The sequence below is a fragment of the Oncorhynchus mykiss genome, chromosome 15 (assembly GCF_013265735.2).
Source record: "Oncorhynchus mykiss isolate Arlee chromosome 15, USDA_OmykA_1.1, whole genome shotgun sequence".
Taxonomy (NCBI): Eukaryota; Metazoa; Chordata; class Actinopteri; order Salmoniformes; family Salmonidae; genus Oncorhynchus; species Oncorhynchus mykiss.
The window spans coordinates 68,032,240-68,054,118 of NC_048579.1; the positions used below are offsets into that span (position 1 = coordinate 68,032,240).

At 45.0% G+C, this 21,879-nt stretch overlaps 1 protein-coding gene across 1 annotated transcript in view; it reads right to left on the minus strand.

The window, feature by feature from the left end:
• LOC110513021 (exocyst complex component 4-like) overlaps positions 1 to 21,879 on the minus strand; it is a 241,406-nt gene that overhangs the window by 33,708 nt on the left and 185,819 nt on the right. Inside the window, exon 15 of the mRNA XM_036945079.1 lies at positions 109 to 250. Within this exon, the coding sequence (XP_036800974.1) occupies positions 109 to 250 (142 nt within the window). The remainder of the gene's footprint in view (positions 1 to 108; positions 251 to 21,879) is intronic.

Consider the following 21,879-nt stretch of genomic DNA (forward strand, 5'->3'; position numbering starts at 1 on the left):
ACATGACCAATAGGAAAAGGTCATTATGAACATGACCAATAGGAAAAGGTCATTATGAACATGACCCAGGCTGGATGTTTATCCTGGAGAGTCCATGTCCGTACGTACCTGACCTCCAGGTGGAGGACCAGCAGACAGCGGTCAGCGATGTCCTGGAAGGCCCTGGACAGGTCAGTCAGAGTCTGGAGGATCTGGTCCCTGCTGCGGACGCTCTCATTGGTCACCTGGGGGTCCGAGCCTGGAGATCCACCTGAACACACACACACACACACACACACACACACACACACACACACACACACACACACACACACACACACACACACACACACACACACACACACGTTACATTATATCTAAATATAAAAAATACCACAGCAGTGTTTCCCACACCTCTCTTCGAGTACCCAGGACCATTCCACACCTCATCTTGAGAACCCAGGACCATTCCACACCTCTCTTCGAGTACCCAGGACCATTCCACACCTCATCTTGAGTACCCAGGACCATTCCACACCTCTCTTCGAGTACCCAGGACCATTCCACACCTCATCTTGAGTACCCAGGACCATTCCACACCTCTCTTCGAGTACCCAGGACCATTCCACACCTCTCTTCGAGTACCCAGGACCATTCCACACCTCATCTTGAGAACCCAGGACCATTCCACACCTCTCTTCGAGTACCCAGGACCATTCCACACCTCATCTTGAGTACCCAGGACCATTCCACACCTCTCTTCGAGTACCCAGGACCATTCCACACCTCATCTTGAGTACCCAGGACCATTCCACACCTCATTCTGAGAACCCAGGACCATTCCACACCTCATCTTGAGTACCCAGGACCATTCCACACCTCATCTTGAGTACCCAGGACCATTCCACACCTCATCTTGAGTACCCAGGACCATTCCACACCTCATCTTGAGAACCCAGGACCATTCCACACCTCTCTTCGAGTACCCAGGACCATTCCACACCTCTCTTCGAGTACCCAGGACCATTCCACACCTCTCTTCGAGTACCCAGGACCATTCCACACCTCATCTTGAGTACCCAGGACCATTCCACACCTCATTCTGAGAACCCAGGACCATTCCACACCTCATCTTGAGAACCCAGGACCATTCCACACCTCATCTTGAGTACCCAGGACCATTCCACACCTCATCTTGAGTACCCAGGACCATTCCACACCTCATTCTGAGAACCCAGGACCATTCCACACCTCATCTTGAGAACCCAGGACCATTCCACACCTCATCTTGAGAACCCAGGACCATTCCACACCTCATCTTGAGTACCCAGGACCATTCCACACCTCATCTTGAGAACCCAGGACCATTCCACACCTCATCCTGAGAACCCAGGATCATTCCACACCTCATCTTGAGAACCCAGGACCATTCCACACCTCATCTTGAGAACCCAGGACCATTCCACACCTCTCTTCGAGTACCCAGGACCATTCCACACCTCTCTTCGAGTACCCAGGACCATTCCACACCTCTCTTCGAGTACCCAGGACCATTCCACACCTCATCTTGAGTACCCAGGACCATTCCACACCTCATCCTGAGAACCCAGGACCATTCCACACCTCATCTTGAGAACCCAGGACCATTCCACACCTCATCCTGAGAACCCAGGACCATTCCACACCTCATCTTGAGAACCCAGGACCATTCCACACCTCATCTTGAGAACCCAGGACCATTCCACACCTCATCTTGAGAACCCAGGACCATTCCACACCTCATCTTGAGAACCCAGGACCATTCCACACCTCTCTTCGAGTACCCAGGACCTCAATTACAAGAACCAGGAGGAGAACCAAATCAAATCAAAATGGTATTGGTCACATACACATGGTTAGCAGATGTTATTGTGAGCGGAGTGAAATGCATGTGCTTCTAGTTCTGACAGCGTAGCAATATCTAACATGTAATCTAACTAAATCAAAACAACTACCTAATACAAACACATCTAAGTAAAGGAATGGAATAAGAATATATACATATAAATATATGGAAGAACTAGGACGAAGGAGAACTAAAGAGAACCAGGGAGAACTAGGACGAAGGAGAACTAAAGAGAACCAGGGAGAACTAGGACGAAGGAGAACTAAAGAGAACCAGGGAGAACTAGGACGAAGGAGAACTAAAGAGAACCAGGGAGAACTAGGACGAAGGAGAACTAAAGAGAACCAGGGAGAACTAGGACGAAGGAGAACTAAAGAGAACCAGGGAGAACTAAGACGAAAGAGAACCAAAGAGAACCAGGGAGAACTAGGACGAGGGAGAACTAAAGAGAACCAGGAAGAACTAAGACGAAAGAGAACCAGGGAGAACTAGGACGAAGGAGAACTAAAGAGAACCAGGGAGAACTAAGACGAAAGAGAATTAAAGAGAACCAGGGAGAACTAGGACGAAGGAGAACTAAAGAGAACCAGGAAGAACTAAGATGAAAGAGAACTAAAGAGAACCAGGATGAAGGAGAACTAAAGAGAACCAGGAAGAACTAAGACGAAAGAGAACTAAAGAGAACCAGGGAGAACTAGGACGAAGGAGACCCAAAGAGAACCAGACACAATGAGTTGATGTAATCCAGAACTAACATACTTAATTCAACTAATGAAGGGATTGATGAGATGTTGATCAGTTGAATCCGGTGAGATTGGACTGGAATACATCAAATAGGAGGAACAGCAGTGAAAACTCAAGGAGAGGTTTGGGACACTGTGCTACACATTTGAAGACCTTCTACAGTCCTTCAGAAAGTCCCTTCAGTCCTTCAATCCATGTGCTGAGACACCAAGTCTGTGTCTGCATTGTGATCCATACAAAGGAGCTGTGTGTGTGTGTGTGTGTGTGTGTGTGTGTGTGTGTGTGTGTGTGTGTGTGTGTGTGTGTGTATAAAGAGCATTCAGACCACCAGGTGTAAATCAATGGCTATGAATTAGAGGGGAGTGGAAGGAGAGAGAAATTGGCCCTGTCACTCATATGTGAGTCTATTTGGGCAATGAGGCGGTGGGGAGTGTGGTGTGTGTTGGGAGAGAGAGTGCTGAGCGGAAGAGGGGTGGTGAGGGCTAGCGATCGATTGGCTGCAGTCAGGGCCAGCTCCCCAGTTGCTCCCTCAGCCCTTGTGAAGGTCGTACGGACGAGAGCACGTACGCAGGCAGGATGGCAAGCCCACTCAAAGACCCAAACACACACTGACAGAGTGAGGAAGGAAGTAGTTGAAACTGCAGCTGAGCAACGCAGGCCAATATCCCCTGTTGACAGAGGTCCTTAGTGGAGATATTTCCTACAGATTCAAGACTATACAAGTTTTAAACTCTGATTTGATTCTTAAAAAACTAGAAACAGGAACTAAATACTCTAAATCATAGAAATACTCAAAGCTCTGTATCTACGTTATGCACATTCTGACAAAGTCACATGTTGACTTATTTGGGAGTCACATCACATGAGATGTCCCCAGTACCCTGCCTCGTCTCCATGTCCCCAGTACCCTGCCTCGTCTCCATGTCCCCAGTACCATGCCTCGTCTCCATGTCTCCAGTACCCTGCCTCGTCCCCATTAACTCAGTATATTGCCTCATCTCATGTCCTTGGTACCCTGCCTCGTCTCCATGTCTCTAGTACCCTGCCTCGTCTCCATGTCCCCAGTACCCTGCCTCATCTCCATGTCCCCAGTACCCTGCCTCGTCTCCATGTCCCCAGTACCCTGCCTCGTCTCCATGTTCCCAGTACCCTGCCTCGTCTCCATGTCCCTAGTACCCTGCCTCGTCTCCATGTCCCCAGTACCCTGCCTCGTCTCCATATTCCCAGTACCCTGCCTCGTCTCCATGTCCCCAGTACCCTGCCTCGTCTCCACGTTCCCAGTACCCTGCCTCATCTCCATGTCCCCAGTACCCTGCCTCGTCTCCATGTTCCCAGTACCCTGCCTCGTCTCCATGTCCCTAGTACCCTGCCTCGTCTCCATGTCCCCAGTACCCTGCCTCGTCACCATGTTCCCAGTACCCTGCCTCGTCTCCATGTCCCCAGTACCTTGCCTCGTCTCCACGTTCCCAGTACCCTGCCTCGTCTCCATGTTCCCAGTACCTTGCCTCATCTCCATGTCCCCAGTACCCTGCCTCATCTCCATGTCCCTAGTATCCTGCCTTGTCCCCATTAAAGCCAAACTAAGTGGCTGAAGATAAGCTGAGACCCCATTGGCTTAGACAAACACAGGGAGGCTGAGTGACACAGTCCTCCAATCAACTGAGCAAACACTGCTCACAAGCAGTGTGTGTGTGTGTGTGTGTGTGTGTGTGTGTGTGTGTGTGAGAGAGAGAGAAAGAGAGAGATGGACATGGAGATTGCTCTTTCTATTAAGACAGGGGTGTGTGGGCACCAGCTGTGTGTGTGTGTGTGTGTGTGTGTGTGTGTGTGTGTGTGTGTGTGTGTGTGTAGGTTATTGAGAGAGATAAAGGTGCTGGATGGACACTGAGGACAATGCTTGGAGGAGAAGAGACTAATATAGAAATGCTAATGAAAAGTAACTGCTATGTGCAAAGCTCTGGAGCGCTGACTGCAGTGGCAGGAAGGAACAGGGGGCTGCACAGCCAAAACAACAGGTTTCTCTACCTATGAGAGAGATGAATTTGAAGTCTTAAAAAAAGCATCTGATGGTCTGCATCATTGTAGGTAAAGACTCATTGAACAGGTAGTCCAGTGTAAACACCGAGCAAGGCAGCCTTTCATTCTCTTCAAAAAGAGGTTCTATGTTATACAGGGACTTCAACAGTTTGTGAAGGAAAACAGATCATTCAGAGCTATATACTGTAGATCAGGGGTAACTCCACTCTGACCCTGAGGTCTGGAGCCTGCTGCTTTTCTGTTCTACCTAATAACTAATTGCACACACCTTGTGTCCCAGGTCTAAATCAGTCCCTGGTTACAGGGGACAGTGGAACAATGAGGCAGAACTGTCTTGGAGGTCCAGAGGTGAGTTTGAGGGCTGTGTAGCAACAGTGCTTTGATCCAATTCTAATTAAGATCCAGTTCAATGACGTAAACATATCCAACACATTAACATGACCTTGATGATAATAACACAACCGACTCACCCCAACAACACGTGCTAATGGAAACTGCAAATAGACCAGATGTGTTTGTCTGGGGATGAAAGCCAATAGAAATAGGAGAGAAGCACACCTTGATCACACCTAGGTTGAACCAAACTCACCAACAACACCACTTCTGTTCTCTCAGCTTCCTCCCGAGATTAAGGATAAGATCATATTTAACATAACAAGATTTTAAAATTCAATATTGGTGCACAATTTAAACCAATAGTATGAAAGTGATGCAAAAGGTACTCGTGGAACGGCCCTTCAATCCTCGTTTTAGATATCAGCCTGCAAAAACAAGACTCTATTTTGGTCCAAGTGTTCAGAAAGCGGAAATACTGCAGTATGATGGTTAGAGATGAGTCTGAATGCTGATCCCCTGACTCAGACAATTAATCATGGAACACACACCATCATTTCCTTTCGTCTTTCCACAAAGAACAAAACAAAAGAACATGGTTGCGTTGCACAAAAGAAAATTCAGTTACTTGACTTTTACAAAAGTAAAGATTAATTGTCTCGAGACGTTATAACCCTAAAGCACAAATTCAATCACAATGCACAAGTCTGTTGCATTATGTTCCCTAAATAATTAGAATATTACATTACTGCACTCTTAGAAAAAAGGGTTCCAAAAGGGTATTTTGGCTGTCCCCATAGGATAACCATTTAAAGAACCCTTTTGGGTTCCAGGTAGAACTCTCTGTGAAAAGGGTTCTACATGGAAACCAAAAGGGTTGTACGTGGAACCAAAAAGGGTTCTTCAAAAGGTTACCCCATGGGGACAGGTGAATAACACTTTACAATTCTAGAGTGTGTTCATGAAGACATTACACAGAAGAAATTCAAAGCAAACAAGCGTGGTGAACTATTTATAAATTGTTCTCGTTTTAAGTGTACCAAGATTTGGCATGGGCCCTCAGATCCTCAAAAGGTTCGACAGCTGCACCCTTGAGAGCATCTTGACTGGCTGCATCACCGCCTGGTATGGCAACTGCTTGACATCCGACCGCAAAGAGCTACAGAGGATAGTGCGTATGGCCCAGGACATCACTGGGGCCGAGCTCCATGCCATTCTGGACCTCTATACCAGGCGGTGTCAGAGGAAGGCCCTAAAAATGGTCAAAGACTCCAGCCACCCAAGTCATAGACTGTTCTCTCTGTTACCACACAACAAGAGATACCAAGTCTGGAACCAACAGGACGCTGAACAGCATCCACCCCCAAAGCCATAAAAATATTTAACCAAATCTGCACTGACCCTTTTGGCACTAACTCTATTGACTCCTCACATACGCTGCTGTTACTGTTTATTATCTTTCCTGTTGCCTAGTCACTTTATCCCTACCTGTGTGTACATGCAGTTGAAGTCGGAAGTTTACATACACTTAGGTTGGAGACATTAAAACTAGGTTTTCAACCACTCCACAAATTTCTTGTTAACAAACTACAGTTTTGGCAAGTCGGTTAGGACATCTACTTTGTGCATGACACAAGTAATTTTTCAAACAATTGTTTACAGACAGATTATTTCACTTATAATTCACTGTATCACAATTCCAGTGGGTCAGAAGTTTACATAAACTAAGTTGACTGTGCCTTTAAACAGCTTGGAAAATTCCAGAAAATGAAGTCATGGCTTTAGAAGCTTCTGATAGGCTAATTGACATAATTTGAGTCAATTGGAGGTGTTCCTGTGGATGTATTTCAAGTCCTACCTTCAAACTCAGTGCCTCTTTAATTGACATCATGGGAAAATCAAAAGAAATCAGACCTCAGAAAAAAAATAGTAGACCTCCACTAGTCTGGTTCATCCTTGGGAGCAATTTCCAAATGCCTGAAGGTACCACGTTCATCTGTACAAACAATAGTACGCAAGTATAAACACCATGGGACCACGTAGCCGTCATACCGCTCAGGAAGGAGATGTCTGTCTCCTAGAGATGAACGTACTTTGTTGCGAAAAGTGCAAATCAATCCCAGAACAACAGCAAAGGACCTTGTGAAGAAACAGGCACAAAAGTATCTATATCCACAGTAAAACGGGTCCTATATCGACATAACCTGAAAGGCCGCTCAGCAAGGAAAAAGCCACTGCTCCAAAACCGGCATAAAAAAGCCAGACTACGGTTTGCAACTGCATATGAGGACAAAGATCGTACTTTTTGAAAAAATGTCCTCTGGCCATAATGACCATTGTTATGTTTGGAAGATAAAGGGGGAGCCTTGCAAGCCGAAGAACACCATCCCAACCGTGAAGCATGGGGGTGGCAGCATCATGTTGTGAGGGTGCTTTGCTGCAGGAGGGACTGGTGCACTTCACAAAATAGATGGCATCATGAGGATGGAAAATTCTGTGGATATATTGTCAGGAAGTTAAAGCTTGGTCGCAAATGGTCTTCCAAATGGACAATGACCATTGAGTAGTGGAGACCAGAGTCTATCAAACTTGGGCTGTCACTTCTGGAGGTCATAAGTGAGTATTTCAAGAGGAAGAAAGTCAACAATCTGGTCAATCCAGATTTTAAATGTAGGAGAAGTATTAGAGGCCCACAATAGAATAATAAATTTCTTAGCAAAGTATGTAATAGTCATTAGCACATTTTCTCTGTCAGGATTAGATAGATTAGATAGATTAGATAGATACACGGGGTCATATCAAACTGTACATCTAGTATTTTCTGTCCAGCAGTATGTATAGAGTGCCAGAATATGGCAATCTCTCTACAGCTCCAAAATACATGCATATAGGTTCCACTTTCAGAGTTACATCTTTTACAGTTAGGAGACATGTCTGTTTTCATTCTATGGAGTCTCAAAGGAGTATAATAACATTTGTACAAAAATGTGTAATTAGATTCTTTCATTTTTACATAGTAGAGTAGTAGAGGAGCCGTATACCCTGTTGCAAACCTCCGCCCATAACTCATCACTGATAGTCAGACCAAGGTCCTTTTCCCAGATTATTTTCAAAGGAGTAATGGAGGAGCCTCCTTTCTCAAAAAGGAGTCTATAGATGTAGGAGATTTAGCCTTTAATGGATTGTGCTGTGACAAGAAGGGTTTCAACTTCATTCAGCTGAGCTCTAAACCTCCTCTTGTAAGTAAATGAGGAAATGAAGTGTCTAATTTGAAGATATTTTAAAAAATGGGACCTTGGCACATTGAATTCACTGCAGAGCTCTTGAAAGGATTTCAGTGTAGTGGTTTTCTGATGAAATAGATCTGAAAAGGTCCTGATTCCTAGAGCATGCCAAAGATTAATATTGGCATCACTCAGGGCATTTGGCAAGTCTGAGTTGCCTACTATAGGCAACATAGAGAACATATTTGGCAGGTATTTCCTACAGTCCCTCCACGCTAGTAGGGTGCTGTAAATCCCAAATGTTTTGGCTATGTTGCCCACTTCACTAAAGTTATTAATGAATATCATTTGAGTTTAGGGACACATTTCACATTCTTAAAATAAAGTGCTGACCTAAAACAGGGATGTTTTACTGGGATTAAATGTCAGGAATTGTGAAAAACTGAGTTTAAATGTATTTGGCTAAGGTGTATGTAAACTTCCGACTTCAACTTTATCTACCTCAACTACCTCGAACCACTGCACATCGACTCTGTACTGGTACCCTGTGTATATAGCCAACTTATCATTGACTCAGTACTGGTACCCTGCGTATATACCCAAGTTATCATTGACTCAGTACTGGTACCCTGTGTATATAGCCAAGTTATCATTGACTCTGTACTGGTACCCTGTGTATATAGCCAACTTATCATTGACTCAGTACTGGTACCCTGCGTATATACCCAAGTTATCATTGACTCAGTACTGGTACCCTGTGTATATAGCCAAGTTATCATTGACTCAGTACTGGTACCCCGTGTATATAGCCAAGTTATCATTGACTCTGTACTGGTACCCCGTGTATATAGCCAAGTTATCATTGACTCTGTACTGGTACCCCGTGTATATAGCCAAGTTATCATTGACTCTGTACTGGTACCCTGTGTATATAGCCAACTTATCATTGACTCAGTACTGGTACCCTGTGTATATAGCCAAGTTATCATTGACTCTGTACTGGTACCCCGTGTATATAGCCAAGTTATCATTGACTCTGTACTGGTACCCTGTGTATATAGCCAAGTTATCATTGACTCTGTACTGGTACCCTGTGTATATAGCCAAGTTATCATTGACTCTGTACTGGTACCCTGTGTATATAGCCAACTTATCATTGACTCTGTACTGGTACCCCGTGTATATAGCCAAGTTATCATTGACTCTCTACTGGTACCCTGTGTATATAGCCAAGTTATCATTGACTCTGTACTTGTACCCCGTGTATATAGCCAAGTTATCATTGACTCTGTACTGGTACCCCGTGTATATAGCCAAGTTATCATTGACTCTGTACTGGTACCCCGTGTATATATCCAAGTTATCATTGACTCAGTACTGGTACCCCGTGTATATAGCCAAGTTATCATTGACTCTGTACTGGTACCCTGTGTATATAGCCAACTTATCATTGACTCAGTACTGGTACCCCATGTATATAGCCAAGTTATCATTGACTCTGTCCTGGTACCCTGTGTATATAGCCAAGTTATCATTGACTCTGTACTGGTACCCTGTGTATATAGCCAAGTTATCATTGACTCTGTACTGGTACCCTGTGTATATAGCCAACTTATCATTGACTCTGTCCTGGTACCCCGTGTATATAGCCAACTTATCATTGACTCTGTCCTGGTACCCCGTGTATATAGCCAAGTTATCATTGACTCTGTACTGGTACCCCGTGTATATAGCCAAGTTATCATTGACTCTGTACTGGTACCCCGTGTATATAGCCAAGTTATCATTGACTCTGTACTGGTACCCCGTGTATATAGCCAAGTTATCATTGACTCTGTACTGGTACCCCGTGTATATAGCCAAGTTATCATTGACTCTGTACTGGTACCCCGTGTATATAGCCAAGTTATCGTGTATTTATTGAGTTGTTATAATTTATTTTCTCTTTTTCTCTCTGCATTGTTGGGAAATAAGTAAGTAAATATGTCACTGTTAGTCTACACGTTGTTTTCAAAGCATGTGACAAATAACATTTGATTTGAAAACCGAGAAGCTCTTGAGTACACAGCTCAAAATATAATCATATGTTTATTAGACAACACCATAGACCAGGCCTGGGCAAAGGCCGGCCCGGGGGGCGTATGTGGCCCGCGACTTGGGTCAAAACGCTACCACTGACCTGCAACTTGAGCTTATCGATCTTCAGTCTGATGCAGTGACTGGAGAACTATTCAAAACAATGTCACTGACGAGGTTCTATTCATCTCTCGATGAACAAAACTTTCCAAAGATTAGGAGTCCTGCTCAGAGGATGTGTGTACTGTTTGGGTCAACCTTTGTATGTGAACAGACATTTTCCGTGATGAAATACAACAAGTCAAGACACAGATCACCTCTTACTGACTCTCACCTCTCAGCAATCCAGTGCATAGCGATGTCAGAGACTATACCTGACTTCACAGCTCTAGTCAATGCACAGTGTACTTTCCCTCCGTGTAGTTCATTGCATGTTTAATAATGAAATTACCTACCAAAAGGAGAACATGGATGTGGTTTATTCCTGTGCATGTTAAAACAGTAAAATAAGTAGCATATCTGGATGTGATTTACAGTAGATATATCTGTCAACACAGTCAAACACATGATATATGATTCTGGCCCGCGATGGCAAAAATATATTCTAATGTGGCCAAACATGGAAAATAATTGCCCAGGCCTGCCATAGACTATATATATATATATATATATATATATATATATATATGTATATATATATATATATATATATATATATATATATATATATTTCATTTTTTCCACCTTAATTTCACCAGGTAGGCTAGTTAAGAACAAGTTCTCATTTACAACTGCGACCTGGCCAAGATAAAGCAAAGCAGTTTGACACAAACAACAACACAGAGTTACACATGGAATAAACAAACATACAGTCAATAACACAGTAGAAAAAGTATATATACAGTATGTGCAAATGAGGTAGGAAAAGGGAGGTAAGGCAATAAATAGTTATCACAATCATATAACTCATGCTACTGCAAAAGGGTTCTAGCAGGAAACAGATGGCCAGAATATAGAGCAAGGAAAGCCAGGAGAGGGACAAGTATTTTACTTAATGGTTAATCAGATAAAAGATTTATACAATAAATAGTATTAACAGTCAGTGATTGAGGAAGAGGGAACTACATACTGTCAGACACTCCACCTGAAGAAGAAGGAGCTACATATTGGCAGACACCCCACCTGAGGAAGAAGGAACTACATACTGTCAGACACCCCACTGTAACTAGAAGGAACTACATACTGTCAGACACCCCACCTGAGGAAGAGGGAACTACATACTGTCAGACACCCCACCTGAGGAAGAAGGAACTACATACTGTCAGACACCCCACCTGAGGAAGAAGGAACTACATACTGTCAGACACCCCACTGTAACTAGAAGGAACTACATACTGTCAGACACCCCACCTGAGGAAGAAGGAACTACATACTGTCAGACACCCCACCTGAGGAAGAAGGAACTACATACTATCAGACACCCCACCTGAGGAAGAAGGAACTACATACTGTCAGACACCCACCGTAACTAGAAGGAACTACATACTGTCAGACACCCACCGTAACTAGAAGGAACTACATACTGTCAGACACCCCACCTGAGGAAGAAGGAAGTACATACTGTCAGACACCCCACTGTAACTAGAAGGAACTACATACTGTCAGACACTCCACTGAGGAAGAAGGAACTACATACTGTCAGACACCCCACTGTAACTAGAAGGAACTACATACTGTCAGACACCCCACCTGAGGAAGAAGGAACTACATACTGTCAGACACCCCACTGTAACTAGAAGGAACTACATACTGTCAGACACCCCACTGAGGAAGAAGGAACTACATACTGTCAGACACTCCACCATAACTAGAAGGAACTACATACTGTCAGACACCCCAACTGAGGAAGAAGGAACTACATACTGTCAGACACCCCACCTGAGGAAGAAGGAACTACATACTGTCAGACAGCTCACTGTCACTAGAAGGAACTACATACTGTCAGACACCCCACTGTAACTAGAAGGAACTACATACTGTCAGACACCCCACCATAACTAGAAGGAACTACATACTGTCAGACACCCCACCTGAGGAAGAAGGAACTACATACTGTCAGACACCCCACCTGAGGAAGAAGGAACTACATACTGTCAGACACTCCACCATAACTAGAAGGAACTACATACTGTCAGACACCCCACCTGAGGAAGAAGGAACTACATAATGTCAGACACCCCACCTGAGGAAGAAGGAACTACATACTATCAGACACCCCACCTGAGGAAGAAGGAACTACATACTATCAGACACCCCACCTGAGGAAGAAGGAACTACATACTGTCAGACACCCCACCTGAGGAAGAAGGAACTACATACTGTCAGACACCCCACCTGAGGAAGAAGGAACTACATACTGTCAGACACCCACCGTAACTAGAAGGAACTACATACTGTCAGACACCCCACCTGAGGAAGAAGGAACTACATACTATCAGACACCCCACCTGAGGAAGAAGGAACTACATACTATCAGACACCCCACCTGAGGAAGAAGGAACTACATACTGTCAGACACCCCACCTGAGGAAGAAGGAACTACATACTGTCAGACACCCACCGTAACTAGAAGGAACTACATACTGTCAGACACCCCACCTGAGGAAGAAGGAACTACATACTGTCAGACACTCCACTGAGGAAGAAGGAACTACATACTGTCAGACACCCCACTGTAACTAGAAGGAACTACATACTGTCAGACACCCCACCTGAGGAAGAAGGAACTACATACTGTCAGACACCCCACTGTAACTAGAAGGAACTACATACTGTCAGACACCCCACTGAGGAAGAAGGAACTACATACTGTCAGACACTCCACCATAACTAGAAGGAACTACATACTGTCAGACACCCCACCTGAGGAAGAAGGAACTACATACTGTCAGACACCCCACTGTAACTAGAAGGAACTACATACTGTCAGACACCCCACCTGAGGAAGAAGGAACTACATACTGTCAGACACCCCACCTGAGGAAGAAGGAACTACATACTGTCAGACACCCCACTGTAACTAGAAGGAACTACATACTGTCAGACACCCCACTGTAACTAGAAGGAACTACATACTGTCAGACACTCCACCTGAGGAAGAAGGAACTACATACTGTCAGACACCCCACCTGAGGAAGAAGGAACTACATACTGTCAGACACCCCACTGTAACTAGAAGGAACTACATACTGTCAGACACTCCACCTGAGGAAGAAGGAACTACATACTGTCAGACACCCCACCTGAGGAAGAAGGAACTACATACTGTCAGACACTCCACCTGAGGAAGAAGGAACTACATTCTGTCAGACACCCCACCTGAGGAAGATGGAACTACATACTGTCAGACACCCCACCTGAGGAAGAAGGAACTACATACTGTCAGACACCCCACCTGAGGAAGAAGGAACTACATACTGTCAGACACCCCACCTGAGGAAGAAGGAACTACATACTGTCAGACACCCCACCTGAGGAAGAAGGAACTACATACTGTCAGACACCCCACCTGAGGAAGAAGGAACTACATACTGTCAGACACCCCACTGTAACTAGAAGGAACTACATACTGTCAGACACCCCACCTGAGGAAGAAGGAACTACATACTGTCAGACACTCCACCATAACTAGAAGGAACTACATACTGTCAGACACCCCACCTGAGGAAGAAGGAACTACATACTGTCAGACACCCCACTGTAACTAGAAGGAACTACATACTGTCAGACACTCCACCATAACTAGAAGGAACTACATACTGTCAGACACCCCACCTGAGGAAGAAGGAATTACATACTGTCAGACACCCCACCTGACGAAAAAGGAACTACATACTGTCAGACACCCACCGTAACTAGAAGGAACTACATACTGTCAGACACCCACCGTAACTAGAAGGAAGAGAATCACCAACAACACCAATGTGGAGGACATAAGCTGTAACTAGAAGGAAGAGAATCGCCAACAACACCAATGTGAAGGACATAAGCTGTAACTAGAAGGAAGAGAATCACCAACAACACCAATGTGAAGGACATAAGCTGTAACTAGAAGGAAGAGAATCACCAACAACACCAATGTGGAGGACATAAGCTGTAACTAGAAGGAAGATAATCACCAACAACACCAATGTGGAGGACATAAGCTGTAACTAGAAGGAAGAGAATAACCAACAACACCAATGTGGAGGACATAAGCTGTAACTAGAAGGAAGAGAATCACCAACAACACCAATGTGGAGGACATAAGCTGTAACTAGAAGGAAGAGAATCACCAACAACACCAATGTGGAGGACATAAGCTGTAACTAGAAGGAAGATAATCACCAACAACACCAATGTGGAGGACATAAGCTGTAACTAGAAGGAAGATAATCACCAACAACACCAATGTGGAGGACATAAGCTGTAACTAGAAGGAAGATAATCACCAACAACACCAATGTGGAGGACATAAGCTGTAACTAGAAGGAAGAGAATCACCAACAACACCAATGTGGAGGACATAAGCTGTAACTAGAAGGAAGAGAATCACCAACAACACCAATGTGGAGGACATAAGCTGTAACTAGAAGGAAGAGAATAACCAACAACACCAATGTGGAGGACATAAGCTGTAACTAGAAGGAAGAGAATCACCAACAACACCAATGTGGAGGACATAAGCTGTAACTAGAAGGAAGAGAATCACCAACACCACCAATGTGGAGGACATAAGCTGTAACTAGAAGGAAGATAATCACCAACAACACCAATGTGGAGGACATAAGCTGTAACTAGAAGGAAGAGAATAACCAACAACACCAATGTGGAGGACATAAGCTGTAACTAGAAGGAAGAGAATCACCAACAACACCAATGTGGAGGACATAAGCTGTAACTAGAAGGAAGAGAATCACCAACACCACCAATGTGGAGGACATAAGCTGTAACTAGAAGGAAGATAATCACCAACAACACCAATGTGGAGGACATAAGCTGTAACTAGAAGGAAGAGAATCACCAACAACACCAATGTGAAGGACATAAGCTGTAACTATAAGGAAGAGAATCACCAACAACACCAATGTGGAGGACATAAGCTGTAACTAGAAGGAAGAGAATAACCAACAACACCAATGTGGAGGACATAAGCTGTAACTAGAAGGAAGAGATTCACCAACAACACCAATGTGGAGGACATAAGCTGTAACTAGAAGGAAGAGAATAACCAACAACACCAATGTGGAGGACATAAGCTGCTTCTTTGCAGGTCAGCCTTTTAAATATGTTTGTCTGAAGAGCAGACCAATTGAAGTTAGAGTCTACAGAAAATAATGATGACAAAAAGAGAGCAAACTTTGACTAGAGTAACTAACTTTCATGTACAATACTTGTCTCAGTCACTATCTGGCCTCACCTGTAAACCTCTTGTCTGCCAGGTGATGTCAACATCCTATTCTCTCTCCGTCCTCAGGTGGTATCAACTAGGCTTGGACGATATAACGTTGATACCATATACCGCGGTATACGGCATGACAACACACATCCTTTTACCTCAGAATCACGTGGCTGATTTAACCATCAATAGAAAAATACAGTAGCCAACACTATGCCACCTTTTAACCAGGAGGTGGGACAAATAGTCTGTTCATGTGGTGTCTGAGTTATCGGAAATACGAGACTTCCACTTAAACGGCCCTCCAAGTTGTAATTACAAGTCGGAAAGTCTGAGAAAATGACAATGCTACATATCAACACACTTGATATGTATCATTGTTGATACGTAGCTAGTTTGACTATATTGTCCATGTTTGCAACCTAGCTAACTTTATTATTAGAAACTTTAGCTAGCTCATATAGCTAGCTAAAATGTCATTGGTTGAAGAATTGTTCCAACTGGGATGTTTCCCACGAGCACATGAATGGTAACTAAACAAACACATCACACAGGCTCTTTAAAGGGGCAATCAGCAGTTGCTACATCCATTTTTGGACTTATAAATAAATGATATGTAGGCATTGATTCTTGAAGAATATAACTTATAAATGCCTCATGACCTTAGTTCAACTGTCACACTCCATGAGAACCCAAAATATAAGCTTGTTTTACTCCAATATTTGTAAACAAAGTAAATGTAAATAATGACAGTACAGCCTCATAACATAGGGTAAAACTATCATTTTGATATCATGGATGGTCAGCTCTTGCATCCGTAGCTCTGTCTATGAATATGAGAATGTTACATTTCTCCAGCCCCATCATATTTTATTTTTTACCAAAACAAGGGCTTTTTTTTATTGTTTCTACAACAAAGAGTTCACAGACAACGGGTGCGAGCTGTGCGCCCAGTCAGGTCACTTATGACACAAGTCATTATTCAACATCCATCCATGTCTCAGGATGTCGAGAGATGATGTGACCAGCCACTAGGGGCAACAGTGAGCGCCGTTACCGTCAAGTAGGTTTTGGTTTTGCTAGGGTATTGTGGACGGGGATGGCGGTAAGCATCTGCCTCTGGTTCCAAGTAGACCAAAGGTTCCAAACAGACCAAAGGTTCCAAACAGACCAAAGGTTCCAAACAGACCAAAGGTTCCAAGTAGACCAAAGGTTCCAAACAGACCAAAGGTTCCAAACAGACCAAAGGTTCCAAACAGACCAAAGGTTCCAAACAGACCAAAGGTTCCAAGTAGACCAAAGGTTCCAAACAGACCAAAGGTTCCAAACAGACCAAAGGTTCCAAACAGACCAAAGGTTCCAAACAGACCAAAGGTTCCAAACAGACCAAAGGTTGCATGTTTGAATCCAGCGATAGAAAGTAGTTGTTGATATTTTTGGTTTTCAGCCTAACCCAAACCTTAACCCTTACCTTAACCATTCAGAGTTCATGTCTAACCTTCAGAATCCGGAGTTTATGCCTAAACTTAACCCCAAATATTTTCACATTTCAGGTGTAGAACTTTGCAAACAACATCTAATTCTGATGTGAGACTGTGATTGTTGCTTGTTTATGTGCAATGGCTTGTGTATGTTGTGTGTAAATGCCTGTGTGTGTGTGTTGTGTGTAAACACCTGTGTGTGTGTGTGTTGTGTGTAAACACCTATGTGTGTTAGTGTTAAAGTAACTGCATTGTGTGTTTCCTCCAGTGCATTTCACATAATGTCTTTGGCAGCTCTGGGGAGGAAGGCCTAACAGCAGGAGGTCTCACCAGGGGAACACAGTACGCCTCTCAGCCTGTCACACTTTGATGATGCGATCAAGACTCCACGGCATGGGGCCACCAATTTAGAGGCATGAACAGAGGAACTTGGGCTCCTTCTGACTGACAGCCTTCCATACCTCCCATCTATGTCAACTTTCCCTCTCTAATCTCTTTGGATTCAGGGTCTCTCTCTGCGTGCCTCGCTCTCTGCGTGCCTCGCTCTCTGCGTGCCTCGCTCTCTGCGTGCCTCGCTCTCTGCGTGCCTCTCTTTCTGCGTGCCTCTCTCTCTGCGTGTCTCTCTCTCTGCGTGTCTCTCTCTCTGCGTGTCTCTCTCTCTGCGTGTCTCTCTCTCTGCCTCCGCCGGTCTCTCTCTCCTAGTATGTGGGGTCTTTGTAAATATATGTGTGTTTTTGTTTATGCGTGTTTGTGTGAGTGTGTAGTGTGTGTACTGTATAGTGTGTAGTGCTTATCCAATTATTTTCCAATCCCATCTAAGGGAGGCGTCTGTTCCTTGCCATCTGCAGGAGATGAGGGTGGCACACATTAAGGGAGAGACGGGGGGCAGATCAATGGCACACACACACAGGCAGACACACAGGATAAATACTCTATTGCTCTGGCTGGTCAATGACAGGAAAGCTAACAGAGAACAAAGAGAGAGAACATGAAAGAAACAACTATGAGTTGATGCCTCCTGTCTGAACCAGTTCAATGTGGTGCAGAACTTTCCATTGACTCATCAGTCTGCTCTTTCCAGACCTCCAGCAGAGAGGAAGAGAAAGAAGAAGAAGAGAGGGAGGGTCTATCCTGGAGGGGTGGAGTGAAGTCATGAATGATGCATAGGGACTAGTGTTAATTATTCTGTGTGTGGAACGGGACAGACATCTGCACTAGGATAGAGAGAGAGAGGTGGGTGGGGGGGCGGGGGGAGAGGAGAAAGAGTGGGGAGATGGATGGAAGGAGGGGAGAGAGAGAGAGAAGGATGGAAGGAGTGTGGGATGAAGAGAGAGAGAGAGAGAGAGAGAGAGAGAGAGAGAGAGAGAGAGAGAGGGAGGAGAGAGAGAGAGAGAGAGAGAGAGAAAGAAAGAAAGAAAGAAAGAAAGAAAGAAAGAAAGAAAGAAAGAAAGAAAGAAAGAAAGAAAGAGAGAGATAGAGGGAAAGAGAATGAGGAGAGAGATGGGATGTGTCTATTCTTATGTATGCCTGAGAGACAGCCTGGAAGTATGTGAGAGATAAAGACTAGACATGCATGTGTAAAACAGAAAGGTAAACGTATTCAAGGTATCAAGGGAACCATTAGAGATGTACAGGCTTGTATTGTGTGTTGGAGAAAGAAAGTAGAACACTGATTATGCTAATACTTCCTACTGCTAGAGGGAGCAGCCCACCACTTGCTCAGGTCAAGGTTAAAAAATAAAAAATCCCCCCTCCTCATCCTCTCTCCCCCCGTCTCTTCCTCACAGGCAAATCCCCCCCTAACTCCAAAATCCTGCCTATGTTGCAAAAAGAACATGCGGTCAAAGAACACCTCTCCCCCAGGACAGCATGGTTCTATAGTACCTCATTACAGAGAGTAGAGCAGCGGAGCACAGCACAGCTACAGTTAGATGTGTCCTAAACGGCACCCCATTCCCTATACAGTGCACTCCTTTTGACCAGGGCCCATAGGGATCAGGTCAAGAGTAGCCCACTATGTGGTGCCGGGGTAGCCAACCCTGTTCCTGGAGTGTCACAGCTACAGCAGGATGTTCCAACAAGGCTTCATACCTGACCAACTGAGATAATTGATCGGTTCAGTGATTGCCTAAATTATACACACCTGCTCTTACAGGCCGGTTAAATCAAGAACATGAACTGTCTGCAGTTCTCCAGGACCAGGGTTGACTTCCCCTGATGTAGGGAGTAAGGTACTATCTACCCCTGATGTAGGGAGTAGGGTACTATCTACCCCTGATGTAGGGAGTAAGGGACTATCTACCCCTGATGTAGGGAGTAAGGTACTATCTACCCCTGATGTAGGGAGTAGGGTACTATCTACCCCTGATGTAGGGAGTAGGGTTCTATCTACCCCTGATGTAGGGAGTAGGGTACTATCTACCCCTGATGTAGGGAGTAGGGTACTATCTACCCCTGATGTAGGGAGTAAGGGACTATCTACCCCTGATGTAGGGAGTAGGGTACTATCTACCCCTGATGTAGGGAGTAGGGGGCTATCTACCCCTGATGTAGTGAGTAGGGTTCTATCTACCCCTGATGTAGGGAGTAAGGGACTATCTACCCCTGATGTAGGGAGTAGGGTACTATCTACCCCTGATGTAGGGAGTAGGGTACTATCTACCCCTGATGTAGGGAGTAGGGTACTATCTACCCCTGATGTAGGGAGTAGGGTACTATCTACCCCTGATGTAGGGAGTAGGGTACTATCTACCCCTGATGTAGGGAGTAGGGTACTATCTACCCCTGATGTAGGGAGTAGGGTACTATCTACCCCTGATGTAGGGAGTAGAGTACTATCTACCCCTGATGTAGGGAGTAAGGGACTATCTACCCCTGATGTAGGGAGTAGGGTACTATCTACCCCTGATGTAGGGAGTAAGGGACTATCTACCCCTGATGTAGGGAGTAAGGGACTATCTACCCCTGATGTAGGGAGTAGGGTACTATCTACCCCTGATGTAGGGAGTAGGGTACTATCTACCCCTGATGTAGGGAGTAGGGTACTATCTACACCTGATGTAGGGAGTAAGGGACTATCTACCCCTGATGTAGGGAACTATCTACCCCTGATGTAGGGAGTAGGGTTCTATCTACCCCTGATGTAGGGAGTAGGGTACTATCTACCCCTGATGTAGGGAGTAGGGTACTATCTACCCCTGATGTAGGGAGTAGGGTACTATCTACCCCTGATGTAGGGAGTAGGGTACTATCTACCCCTGATGTAGGGAGTAAGGTACTATCTACCCCTGATGTAGGGAGTAGGGTACTATCTACCCCTGATGTAGGGAGTAGGGTACTATCTACCCCTGATGTAGGGAGTAGGGTACTATCTACCCCTGATGTAGGGAGTAGGGTACTATCTACACCTGATGTAGGGAGTAGGGTACTATCTACCCCTGATGTAGGGAGTAGGGTACTATCTACCCCTGATGTAGGGAGTAGGGTACTATCTACCCCTGATGTAGGGAGTAGGGTACTATCTACACCTGATGTAGGGAGTAGGGTACTATCTACCCCTGATGTAGGGAGTAGGGTTCTATCTACCCCTGGTGTAGGGAGTAGGGTACTATCTACCCCTGATGTAGGGAGTAGGGTACTATCTACCCCTGATGTAGGGAGTAGGGTACTATCTACCCCTGATGTAGGGAGTAGGGTACTATCTACCCCTGATGTAGGGAGTAGGGTACTATCTACCCCTGATGTAGGGAGTAGGGTACTATCTACCCCTGATGTAGGGAGTAGGGTACTATCTACCCCTGATGTAGGGAGTAAGGGACTATCTACCCCTGATGTAGGGAGTAGGGTTCTATCTACCCCTGATGTAGGGAGTAGGGTACTATCTACACCTGATGTAGGGAGTAGGGTACTATCTACCCCTGATGTAGGGAGTAGGGTACTATCTACCCCTGATGTAGGGAGTAGGGTACTATCTACCCCTGATGTAGGGAGTAGGGTACTATCTACCCCTGATGTAGGGAGTAGGGTACTATCTACCCCTGATGTAGGGAGTAGGGTACTATCTACCCCTGATGTAGGGAGTAGGGTACTATCTACCCCTGATGTAGGGAGTAGGGTACTATCTACCCCTGATGTAGGGAGTAGGGTACTATCTACCCCTGATGTAGGGAGTAGGGTACTATCTACCCCTGATGTAGGGAGTAGGGTTCTATCTACCCCTGATGTAGGGAGTAGGGTACTATCTACCCCTGATGTAGGGAGTAAGGGACTATCTACCCCTGATGTAGGGAGTAGGGTACTATCTACCCCTGATGTAGGGAGTAGGGTACTATCTACCCCTGATGTAGGGAGTAGGGTTCTATCTACCCCTGATGTAGGGAGTAGGGTACTATCTACCCCTGATGTAGGGAGTAGGGTACTATCTACACCTGATGTAGGGAGTAGGGTGCTATCTACCCCTGATGTAGGGAGTAGGGTTCTATCTACCCCTGATGTAGGGAGTAGGGTACTATCTAACCCTGATGTAGGGAGTAGGGTACTATCTACCCCTGATGTAGGGAGTAGGGTACTATCTACCCCTGATGTAGGGAGTAGGGTACTATCTACCCCTGATGTAGGGAGTAGGGTACTATCTACCCCTGATGTAGGGAGTAGGGTACTATCTACCCCTGATGTAGGGAGTAA